The sequence below is a fragment of the Hyperoodon ampullatus genome, assembly GCF_949752795.1.
Source record: "Hyperoodon ampullatus genome assembly, chromosome: 10".
Lineage (NCBI taxonomy): Eukaryota > Metazoa > Chordata > Mammalia > Artiodactyla > Ziphiidae > Hyperoodon > Hyperoodon ampullatus.
This window is the reverse complement of record NC_136923.1, coordinates 8,541,490-8,554,767: the sequence shown is the minus strand read 5'-3', so window position 1 is coordinate 8,554,767 and position 13,278 is coordinate 8,541,490. Positions and strand designations below refer to the sequence as shown.

General features: G+C 38.7%; 1 protein-coding gene across 1 annotated transcript in view; it reads right to left on the bottom strand.

Annotated features, from left to right (window-relative positions):
* The window catches only part of RAD18 (RAD18 E3 ubiquitin protein ligase), a gene marked incomplete at both ends in the record, with an annotated part of 107,705 nt that overhangs the window by 66,818 nt on the left and 27,609 nt on the right, over positions 1-13,278 (bottom strand). The window contains 2 exons of the mRNA XM_079713932.1: positions 2,668-2,767; positions 6,699-7,036. Of these exons, the coding sequence (XP_079570058.1) occupies positions 2,668-2,767; positions 6,699-7,036 (438 nt within the window). The remainder of the gene's footprint in view (positions 1-2,667; positions 2,768-6,698; positions 7,037-13,278) is intronic.

The window sequence follows — 13,278 nt, the reverse complement described above, 5'->3', positions numbered from 1 at the left end:
TATTCTTTGAATCAACTCTGATATGAATCTACATAGAATGGGTTAAGGGCTGTCATCCATATTAAAGAAGTGGCCTGTTGGGGTGTTGTGGAGAAAAATTTTTAAATGTCAGAGATTCTTTTATGTGACCAGACCCCAGGACCAGGATGTAACTAAAGAGAAAGGTGGTTCAATGTCTCCCTAAGTGTATCTCCACAAACACTAGCTTGGCAAGATGAGTTATAAGGACAAAAAGGTTTTAAGGTCAAATAAATTTAGGAATTACTGGATTAAACAAAATCCAACAATTATGTTTGACGAAGGAATTCTCAGAGCCTTCAAGACACTAACTTACACAGTGACTCTTTCCCTAAGAGAGAGAGAAAGAGGGAGTGAATGCAGTGCTTCTAAATTGCGCTACAGAGTAATCAGCAGGATTATGGTATTCCACGGAGCCTGTCTAGAATCACTGCTGGAATTTGAACTTAATTACACACGGAGGAGTACGTCGTTGGATAAACTGACAGAGCGAAGTGTGTTAGAAGAAATACAATGGATGCATCTAGAGAAAGAGCAGTCCAAGCAAGATTATCAGTACCGATTCCTTACTCTTCAAGGAGAAAATGCCCAGCTTCTGTAGTCCCAACTCACTCTTCAGGAAAAAACATTTCTAAAGAGAAAGGCAGGTCATTAGATTCTTACGGCTTAAGAGAAATAATCCTCGTGATGATCCAGCTTTATTCCGAATCTCGACTAACTAGGCAACCTAAAAATCTAAATTTTATTCTCGTCAACAAACATACCCACTAGGAGTGAGTACTGGGCACGCAGGACCGCACAGGCATCTGTCGCAGGGACCTGTGGAGGGATGTTGGGGCCTGAAGGCCACTGTGGATACGAGGCAGGGACACAGAGGGAGGTCAGGGAGGGGAGCACAGTCCCCAAGCCCTCCAGCTCCACTTTAACGGAACAGGGCCAATTCTCTCTCTTTTATATGTTATGGTTCACTGTGCGTTTTCACTTGCAAAAAAGATTCTGCTCGGGGAAAGAAGTTAACTATCAAGCTAAAAATACGACAGTAAGAACTGTCAATTGGTGCCCCCCACTGTAAATTAATAAAGCATCACTGTGCTTTATATGTTAGCTTCTGTAAATTATAACAGCCAGAGTTTGTCCCTTGGAACCTGCATTGACTCCAGACTTACTCATAAAATCTAGTGACACCGTTTTAGCTTTACTCACAAAAGAACAGTAAAATAGTCCTGTCTTATCAGCATGGTTTTTGGCACTCTTCCAAGTTCTTCCAAACAGACCAAACGTAAGAGCCAATCATTCTGTTCATTCCCACTTCCCAGATACGATTAATTTCTTCGATTTTCTCCTTTCCAGATCTCAGAATTATCACCTATTCTCTCCCTCTTCCATCCTGTTTCAGAAGAAGGGTTCCTTCTGCATGTCAAGGATAACTGCATTACTAGACTTTTGATCTCTTGTTCTTTATATCATCTGCTCTCTCCCTGGAGATAGTAGAAGGAGGCTAAAGGCTTATATAATTGCTATTTTAAAAAATAAAATCTTCTCTGATCTTGCTCCTTAATCCTTCCCCAAACTACCATCTCATCTCTCCTCTTCCCTTCATCACCAGACTCATCTAATTTGCGGCTTCTGCTTCCTTATTATTTTCATTATCACTGATTCTTTAACACCCTGCAGGTTAACTTTGACTACAATTTGATTCCTAACTTACAAACTTACATGTGTAACAACAGTGGCCTAGTTTAATAAACTATTGTGATTTTGATGTATAAGGGGAGGCAGAACACACACACACACACACACACACACACACACTCACTCTCTCTCTCTCTCTCTCTCTCTCTCTCTCTCTCTCTCTCTCTCTACATTTCAAACACAACCTTTTGAATCTGCCCCACAGACAAACTATACAACTGCAAGCTTCTACATATGCAATAACAGAGAAAACCACTGCCTTCAAAATGCAAGCCTACTGGTTGCATCCTTCCAGAACAAAAGGGTGTTAAGAGCAGAGAATTTGACTTTCATTCACCAGTGATTCACCAATGCTTTGTAGAATGCCTGGCACACAGTTATGTGCTTAATAAGTATTTGTTGAATGAATAAATGATTCCATATTTTCTAAAAAAAAAAAAAAAGACCAAAAAAAATACCCTTTTGTACCTTTTTTCTTTTTAATTTTTACTGGAGTACAGTTGATTTACAATGTTGTGTTACTTTCAGGTGTCTTTTGTCACTTTTACTGTCATGTGTATATAGTATGTCATATGTATATAGTAATTAACTATTCAGAATTTTTGAAAAAGCTAGATTTTACAAATTTAAACTTCTGAGCTTCCTAAGAACCAAAAACAGATTTGATGTGTTCTATATTCAGAGTCTAACCTTGCTTTCTTGGGCCAAGGGCTTTATGGTAGCTCTAAAATTCTAAGAGAAGAAAACAAGTTTATAAAGAACTGAATTCTAAATCACTAGTTTCTTGTTAAGTCAAATTTTATTAGCATATAATAAAGTTAATTATATTTGGCAAGGTGGGAGTTGAGGAAAGAACAAGGAGATGGACAAGGAGAGCCAATGGAGTTGGCTCATATTTTATAAACCATAGGCAGCAACAAGCTAAAGTAGCTCAACGGTTATGCTTAACTTTCTTACCTTCTGAGGCTTTCTTTCTTCTCTTCACGTGATAAACAGCTGTCTAAGTGCTTATTAATGTGATTTTCTGGAATATGAACCCCACAAACAGGACAATCCACTGTATTTTTCAAAAAGAGAAAGAGATTTTATTATTTGTGGAAAGAGCAAAAATAATACAACCCAGCATCTTTCAGCAACTAAGATAAAAAAAAGAATCCAACCTTAACATGCACTTGGAAAAGCAGAAGAGAAAAAGGACACCTCAGGGCAGCAGGAGTAGAATAGACTGCTTACTGGGTAAGGGCTACATTGTGGAAAGTCACATAATTAGAATCCGGGGCCTAGAGGAAGAGACTGTGAAGAAGTTTGGAAATCTGTTTTTTAGAAAATGCTTTAGTTAAATCTTTTCTACCACAGCGTGACAAAGCTATAAAACTAATATTAAGTTTTCCCATCTTAGGACCCATTCATCTTTAGCACCGAAGCAATCCTAACCACCTGAGTAAGATATACCTGCCACAGGAGGAAGGTGAGGTGAGGGTATGTACAGCTAGGGGCATGTGGGATCTTAGTTCCCTGACCAGGGATTGAACCCAGACCCTCGGCAGTAAGAGCACAGAGTCCTAACCACTGGACCACCAGGGAAGTCCCAGCATTTTTTTTTTTAACTGAAGTAGTTGATTCGCAATGTTGTTAGCTTCTTGTGTACAACAAAGTGATTCACTTATACATATATATAGATACATATATTTATTCTTTTTCATATTCTTCATTATGGTTTATTACAGGATATTGAATATAGTTCCCCATGCTATATAGTAGGACCTTGTCATTTATCTATTTTATATATAGCAGCTTGTATCTGCTAATCCCACACTCCTAACTTATCCCCCTCTCACTCTCTTTCCCCTTTGGTAAACATAAGTTTATTTTCTAAGTCTGTGAGTCTGTTTCTGTTTCGTAGATATGTTCATTTGTGTCGTATTTTAGATTTCACATATGTGATATCATATGGTATTTGTCTTTCTCTTTCTGACTTGCTTTGCTTAGTATGATAATCTCTAGGTCTATGCATGTTGCTGCAAATGGTATTATTTCATTCTTTTTTATTGCTGAGTAATATTCCATTGTATATATGCACCACATCTTTATCCATTCATCTGTCAATGAACATTTAGGCTGTTTCAAAGTCTCGGCTATTGTAAATAGTGCTGCTGTGAACATAGGGGTGCATGTATCTTTTCGAATTATAGTTTTGTCTGGATATATGCCCAGGAGTGGGATTGTTGGATCATATGGTAACCCTATTTTTAGCTATTAAAGGAACCTCCATACTGTTTTCCTCAGTGGCTGCACCAATTTACATTTCTACCAACAATGTAGCAGTGTTCCCTCTTCTCCACACCCTCTCCAGCATTTGTTATTGTAGACTTTTTGATGGCCATCTGACCAGTGTGAGGTGGTACCTCATTGTAGCTTTGATTTGCATTTCACTACTAATTAGCAATGCTGAGCATCTTTTCATGTGCCTGTTGGCCATCTGTATGTCTTCTTTGGAGAAATGTCTGTTTAGGTCTTCTGTCCATTCTTTTTTTTTTTTTTTTTTTTTTTGCGGTACGGGGGCCTCTCACCGTTGCGGCCTCTCCCGTTGCGGAGCACAGGCTCCAGACGCGCAGGCTCAGCGGCCACGGCCCACGGGCCCAGCCGCTCCACGGCACATGGGATCCTCCCGGACCGGGGCACGAACCCGCGTCCCCTGCATCGGCAGGCGGACCCTCAACCACTGCGCCACCAGGGAAGCCCCTTCTGTCCATTTTTTGATTGGGTTTTGTTTTTTCATTATTGAGCTGCATGAGCTGTTTGTCTACTTTGAAATTAAGCCCTTGTCAGTCACATCATTTGCAAAAATTTTCTCCCATTCCATAGGTTGTCTTTTTGCTTTGTTTATGGTTTCCTTTGCTGTACAAAAGCTTTTAGGTTTGATTAAGCCCCATTTGTTTATTTTTGCTTTTATTTTATTTTATTTTGGGCCGCACCAGGCAGCTTGTGGGATCTTAGCTCCCCGACCAGGGATTGAACCCAGGCCCTCAGCAGTGGAAGCTCTGTGTCCTAACAACTGGACTGCCAGGAAGTTCCCCTATTTTTGTTTTTATTTCTATTGCCTTGGGAGACTAACCTAAGAAAACACTGGTATGATTTATGTCAGAGAATGTTTTGCCTATGTTCTCTTCTAAAAGTTTCGTGGTGTCATGTCTTATATTTAAATCTTTAAGCCATTTTGAATTTATTTTTGTGTATGGTGTGAGGGTGTGTTCTAACTTCATTGATTTACATGCAGCTGTCTAGCTTTCCCAACACCACTTGCTGAAGACACTGTCTTTTCTCCATTTTATATTCCTGTTTCCTTTGTTGACGATTAATTGAGACTGTCAGCATTTTTAAGCAATAAACCATTTTTTAATCAAGGTGTGTATATTGTTTTTGTAGACATAATGCTATGGCACACTTAACAGACTACAGTATAGTGTAAATATAACTTTTATATGTACTGGGAAACAAAAAAATTCATGACTCACTTTATTGTGATATTTGCTTTACTGCAGTGGTTTGGAACCAAACCCGCAATTTCTTTGAGGTATGCCTATACAAGTGTAGTGTTAAAAAGTGGAAACACAATCATTCTGAAACTGTTTGATGGAGTTAAGGGACCTGTGGAGGTATCTCAGGGCCTAGAGGCCACCGTGGCTAACAGGCAGGGATGCAGGGGGAGCTCACATGGAGGAGCACAATCCCCAGACCTTCCACATCCACTTTAATGGAGCAAGGCCAATTTTATCCACTTTGTATGTTATGGTTCACTGCAAGATTTCGCTTGGAAAAAAGGTTTTGCTACAGGGAAAATGTTATCAACTTAAAAACATATAATAAGAAGTGGCAATTAATTTAAAAAATTGAAAAAGATAAGATATCCTAGGAAATGTAAGTAAAAAATTCACATAGCCATATGAAATTTAAACACTTGAGTACTAAGAAACTAATTTCAACCTAAGTTTAGTAACCACTAATAGCCCTGCACTGAGTGTGGTATGGGCGTACCAAAAATATCCAAGACAGAGTTTCTACCTAAAAGGTGCTCTGAACTTCACTGGCAAGAAGATATAGAAACAAGAGAATAAACAAGCTGACCTAGTCATCAAAAGTTAAGCCAACTATACACAAAACAGTCCAGAAAACAAGTGCTGTAATACTTTAGTAATGTGAGAAACCAATACTATGTGACATAACCAAAGAATGGTTAGACCTGGATAGAGTCTGGAAAGGTGGAACAGGGTTGGCAGACATTTGTAGCAAAGGGGCAGGTAGTAAAGATTTTAGGTTTTGGGGGCCAGATGGTCTCTGTCACAGCCAATAAACCATGGCAGGTAGCATGAAAGCAGCCATAGACAACAGGTAAACAAATGGACATGGCTGTGTTCCAGTGAAGCCTTGTTTACAAAAACGGGCGACAAGCCAAATCTGGCCTGCAGGTTGTACTTTTCCAATGCCCAAGTGTTTTCAAGGAATAGTGGGGAGATCAGCTTGGCTATGGCAGAAGGATTTTGAGAGGGAGAGGTGAGAAATAAGGTCAGACAACTAGGGGAGTGGTCAAACTGTCTAAGGCTATAAATGCCACTGAGAACAGCTTGGAAGTGTTCAAGTGCTGATATCTTAAGATAAAATGAGCTCTTTAAGGTTAAACTGGAACCGATATAAAGGATGAGGGGGGAATGAAAAGCTGAAAAACAGAAAGGTACGCCATACGTGAAGAATGAACTAATTAAAACGGTTTCACTTTTCCAGCCGTCAGCCTGAATTCCTATTCTATGAGGCAGAAAGAGAACACATCTGGAAGCACTGCCTACATCCATCTCCGAGGCTGTTACAAGATGAAAGCGGGTCTGCCCTTTCCCATTCCTTCCCCCTCAAAAATGCTGCTTATATATTATATCATGTGGGATGAGAAGATTTCTCTTAAGTAAGAAAACAAACATGTGAAAATAATTTCTTACCTTTAGTAACTTCTTTCAAGGCCGATGTAGAGGGTGTCTCAGGAACACTAGCCCCTGAGAAACCTGGAGCTGACTTTTCTACGGAAGGCGTCCCTCTGGTCTTTGCAGAAGAGCTCAGCTCTTTTTGAGGGCTGAATTTGCTTTCATTCTCTTTTATCAACAACTCTGACACAGAACCACCAGCTTCTCTAATCAAGAAGTTCTCCATTAACCTGCTTCCTTGCTTTAATGAATGGCTGAAGGCTACAGAAGTGTGCACTTTGGCAGCAAGTTTCTTTGAAGAGGAGGAAGCAGAAGAGATGGGTGGTGACTCTAAGGCAAACTGCAACAGATGATTCCTTGAAGCACAGAAAACATAACAGTTAATTAAGACCTCAACTTCTGTATACATAATAATCCAACTGACATAAGCTGTGTTCTCAACACTTGTTTCTACGAAATATAGAACTTACTCTATAATGACAACAAAACCAGTGTTTCTTCTAGACTAAAATACAAAGCAATAAATCTGATTTTAAAAGCAGTTCATCTGTCTATAAAAAATAATGGGAGGACTTCAGATTCTGGTCACAAAGAATAGCTCATATGAGACTTACTCTCCAACCATAAATAATTTTAAATCTAAACAGAACATATAAAACTGTCTGTAAGCATGGACTATAGTCAACATGGGTGGAAGGAACAGAGATGAGAGCTCTGGGCAAAGATCACTAGGACTGGAGGGACAGGGTGCTGGGCAGGGAGTAGCCACAGAATACCCTAAAAGTATGCTGAGAAATGCTCATCAATTCCTGATCATCTTCAGGGCTGGAGAAGCATAAGACGAAGCCATAGGAGGCCTGGCAGGAAGCAGATGCCGGGAAGCTGAGATTCTAAAGGTCAATGCTGGAAAGCTGTTAGAGGTTGAGCCCAGCCAAAGCTGAGAGATTTTGGTAAAGATCCTAGACGTTCAGCTGAAACCCCACAAAGGCCACGGAAGGACCACACTCTAGAAATAGAAACAAAAGTGAAATAGACCAAATCTAACAAAAAACTAATCCAAACCTTGACAGAATGAAAGTCAAGAGCTAGTAATTTAACTGCACGTCAGAACAAAATTCAACATTTTTCAAAGGAAGGTAATTCACAGCCTCTATAACATTACATCCACGTTCAACAAACATTTAAAAATTACTAGACATGCAGAGAAATTAGCCGCTATCGAGAGATAAAATAGTCATTAGAAGCAGATCCAGGTGATCCGAGTGGCATTAGAAGAACTTCAAAAGAACTATGATGAATATGTTAAAGAAAAAAGAAGAAAATAATAGACAAATGAATTTTAAAAATTGTATGCTGTAAGAGGGAATTAAAATCCATCCCAAAAAAGGATAAAACAAAGAAAATGAAACCTAGGCACATGATAATCAAACTGCTGAAAAATAAAAGAATAAAGAGAAAAGCTTGTAAACAACCAGAGAAAAATAAGACACACTACCTACTACCTCTAGGCACAATTCCCCAACCTTGGTACTATTGACACTGTGAGTCAAATAATATTTTGTTGTAAGAGACTGTTCTGTGCCTTGTAGGAATGTCAATAGCATAACACCCCTGCCCCAGGTTGGTACAACCAAAACAAACAGATATCACCAAATGTCCCCTGGGGGAAGAGGTAAAGAGAAAGCAAAATCACTCTCAGTTAAGAACCATGGCTCTAAGGAAATAACAGTAAGAAATATCATTGACTTGTCAACAAAATCTATGGAAGCAAGAAGATAACAGAATGACATCTTGAAAGTACAGGAGGGCTTCCCTGGTGGCACAGCAGTTAAGAATCTGCCTGCCAATGCAGGGGCCACCGGTTCAAGCCCTGGTCCAGGAAGATCCCACATGCCGTGGAGCAACTACACCCGTGCGTCACAACTACTGAGCCTGCGCTCTAGAGCCCACAAGCCACAACTACTGAGCCCACATGCCACAACTACTGAAGCCTGTGTGCCTAGAGCCTGGGCTCTGCAACAAGAGAAGCCACCACAATGAGAAGCCCGCGCACCACAACATAAAGTAGCCCCCACTCGCCACAACTAGAGGAAGCCCGCGTGCAGCAACAAAGACCCAATGCAGCCAAAAATAAATAAATAAATTTATTTATTTAAAAATTTATTTTAAAAAAAGTACAGGGAAAAAAAACACAGATGAATTCTATTCCCATTGAAAATATTCTTCCAAAATGAAAGCAAAATACATTCTCAAGCAAACAAAAGCTAAGAGAATTCCTCACCAAGAGACAAGAATTACTACAAGAACTGTTCTTCAGCTTAAGGAAAATAATCGTAGATGGAAGCACAAAAAAATGTCAGCAAGGCTCGAGAAAAGGTAAATATGTGGTTAAATTCAAGAGTATTGACTTTTAAAAAGCACTAGCAATGGCTTGTGGAATTCATAACATACATGGAAGTAAAATAACTCTAACATAGCAAAAAAGAGGCATTAAGATAATGCAAAAATATTATAAAATTCCTGCATTGTTCAGGACATGATAAAAGTACTAACTTATGGTTAGTACTATAATACGTTAAGGATGTATTTTGTAATTTGTTCAGTAAAGACTAAAAAGAGCAACACTAAGAAGTATAATGCAAAAACTTGAGATAAAATAATAAAAATAGTCAAAAAAAAAAAAGAACAAATGGACAAAGAGAAAACAGAGAGCGAGGTGGTAAACTGTAATCAATTAAATGTAATGGATACAGACTCCAGTTAAAACACAAAGCTTATCAGACTGGATTAAAATATAAGATGCAACTATATACTATTTAAAAGAAAACACTTTAAATATAAAGACCCAGGAAGATTGGGAAAAAAAGGACGGGAAAAGATGTACCACGCAAACACTAACCAAAAGAAAACTGATGTGGCAATATAGTGAGTCTTTTTTTTTTTTTTTTTTTTTTTTTTTTTTTTTTTTTTTTTTTTTTGCTGTACGTGGGCCTCTCACTGTTGTGGCCTCTCCCATTGCGGAGCACAGGCTCCGGACGCCAGGCTCAACGGCCATGGCTCACGGGCCCAACCGCTCCGCGGCATGTGGGATCTTCCCAGACCGGGGCATGAACCCGTGTCCCCTGCATCGGCAGGCGGACTCTCAACCACTGCGCCACCAGGGAAGCCCTATAGTGAGTCTTTTTAATAAATGGGGCTGGAGCAAATGAATATCTGCTGAGAAAAAAATGAATCCTGACGCTTACCTCCATCATACCTAAAAATTAACTTGAATAGGTTCATAGGCCTACCTATAAAAGCTAAAACCACAATTCTACGAAAACATCTTTATGACCTGAGGTAGGGAAAGATTTCTTAGGCAGGATTAAAAAAAAGTTATAATCATTTTATAAAAAAGAGAAAGAGACACAGAAAGAGAGAGAGAAAGAAAGAAAAAGAGAGAGACAATAGACTGGACTTCAAAATTAAAATGTCTGTTCATCAAATGACACCCTTAGAAAATGAAAAGGCAAGCTACAGACAGGAAGGAAAATATATTTGACCAAAATAAAGAACCACTAATTGATAAGAAAGAGACAAACAATGCAATTTTTAAAAATTGGGTAAGAAACCAGGACACTTCACCAAAGATAAAAAGAAGAGTCAATAAGCACATGAAAAGGTACACTAGTCATCAGGAAATGTAAATTAAACCACCATGAGTTACCATTTCACACCCAATAGAATGCTTACAACTAAAAGGACTAACAGTACCAAATATTAACCAGGATGTGGAGCAACTGAAATTCACTGTGGTCCAAACCAACTGGAAAACTGTTTGCCAATTCCTTATAAAGTTCAATATACATCTGCCCTATAAGCCTGCAATTCCATTCCTGGATATATACCCAAAAGAATGAAAATAGATGCCTACACAAAGACTGCACACAAATGTTCACAGGAGCTTTTACAATACTAGCCATAAATTGGAAACAATTCAAATTCATCAATAGAGGTATAGATAAGCATATTGTGCGTATTCATACAATGGATACTATTCAGCACTAAGAAAGAAAATACCGACACAAGCAATAACATAGGCAAATAACAGAAATAGTATGTGAAGCAAAAGAAAAGAATAAACGTATACTATATGATTCCACTTACATGAATTTTAAGAACAATCTATGATGATAGAAACCCAAATGGTCTATGGGAGTGGGACTGACTAGAAGCAGAATAAAGAAGCCATGGTATGGAAATGTTTCATATCTTGACTATGATGGTAATGACACAGATGTATGATTATCAGAATTCAATGATCAAAATTCAAACTTACTGTACGTATTTCATTATATGTAAATTTTACTACAGTTTTAAAAAAATCAAGAAATAGAAAGAATAAAAACAGTAACAATAATTTTTAAAAATCTCACTGATATACTTTTGAGAAAGGCTACAACTAGAAAGACCAGGAATAGCAACTGTTGGTGAGGCTATGGAGCAACTGGAACTCTCATACTTCACGGTAGAAATGTAATTGCTTTAACCATTTGGAAACTAGCTTTAAAGATACCAGCAAATAAATGAATGCCTACTCTCTGACCTAGCAGCTACACTTCACTTCTAGATATATGCCAAAAGAAATACATGCCAAAAGATATGTACCAGAATGTTCACAGCAGTAGTATTCATAATAGACAAAAACCAGAAACAGCCCAAATGTCTATCAATATGGAAACAGGGAAAAAATAATCCATATACTATCATTTGAAATCAAAAGATCCAGAAAAAGACCAAATGCTTACCACAACGACATATTTTTTTATCGAATTTCCCTTTCTCTGTTGGCCTGACGTCAATAAAACTACTCTAATAACACTCATACCACCTCGAGGTTAGTTACTTCGCTGGGCAGGAAATAATACAAAAAGAAAAAAGCAGTAAATATCTTATTCTGCGTTACAGTTTTACAGAAATCCACAAAAACTCTATTTACAACAAGATATCCTGCTTTATATCATATTTAATTGCCAGTCATAATCTGAATGCTTTGATCCTTTTAAATATGTCCTTAGACTAATAGGAATATCTACTATTTTCAACATTATTATTAATTTTTTTTTTTTTTTTTTTTTTTTTTTTGCGGTATGCAGGCCTCTCACTGCTGTGGCCTCTCCCGTTGCGGAGCACAGGCTCCGGACGCAGAGGCTCAGCGGCCATGGCTCACGGGCCCAGCCGCTCCGCGGCATGTGGGATCTTCCTGGACCGGGGCACGAACCCGTGTCGCCTGCATCGGCAGGCGGACTCTCAACCACTGCGCCACCAGGGAAGCCCTATTATTAAATATTTTTAAATGAATAATCAGGGTTGAGAGAGGGTGAGTAGATGTGTAGAAGATCAAGAACGTCCATAAGCTGATAAATGTTTAGGGCAGGTGACGTGTACCTGAGGGTCATTATACCATGTTCTCTATTTTTATATATATTTGAACTTTTCCACAATAAAAAGTTTTTAAGTGAATAAATAAAAGCTACAGTGGGAGAAAGGTTAAAAAAAATTCAGGATCTTCATCTTTGCAAGGAAAGAGAAATAAAGTAAAAGTAGAGAACCACAATCATTAAGTCTCTTTTCCTTCTAGGATGTGGATTTGGTTCAAAGAAGGTTCTAAGAAAAGCTTTCATCTCATTATGACAAAGTAAAAGACACACTCTCCAACTAATGGATAAAACTGTCACTGATAAATCACTTCCATGCTGCTACACAAGTATACCTTTTCAGCTAAGTGTCTACCCTAGAGATAACTCCTTTTTGCTTTTATTCACAATTCAGATGAATTCTAGTCTTCCAATTTGATCTCTTACTTCAACACATGCCAATAAAGAACGTGGCAGACAGTTGCACCACTGCAATAATAAAATTATGCCCCATGCTAAAATTAAAATTCATTAACTTCTTCAGCTGCCTGCTAATCTCAGCAGTGGAAATATAATAGAGAACAAAATAGCTTCTGTCCTCATGAAGTTTACACTATAGTAAGGGAAGAGAGAATAGACACCCACAACATATGTGAAAATTACTATGAAAAAAAAGGAAGCCGATGAAGCCATAAATTAGGAGAGGATAAGCTTGATACTCTTTACAGGATGGTCACAGAAGACTTCACTGAGAAGATGCCTATGAAAAACACAGCCCAAGAAAGTAGAGGATTAAACTGTGTGGACATCTAGGGAAACACTTTGATTCAGAAATAACAGTAAGCACAGAGTCTCTAAGGTCAGAGTGTGATTAACATGTCTGAGAAACAGGGAGAAGGCCAGTGTGACTGGAGCTAATTGACCTGGGGGAGAGAAGCAGGCAAGGAAGTCAGGGAGCCTACTCTGTAGGGCCCAGAGGACTGCCATCAAGACGACTTGGGGTTCTGCTCCAAATGAGATAGGAAACCACATCTGAACGACATGCAGCGTGACCTACTTTTTATTTTCGAGGATCGGTTTGGTTGCTGCCCTCAGAAGGACTGTAAGAGGACAAAAGCAGAGGTAAGAAGACCACTAAGAAGTAATCACCGTATCTGGGCTGACACTGGCTTGAACAGGATAGTATTGGCATGGTATGGGAA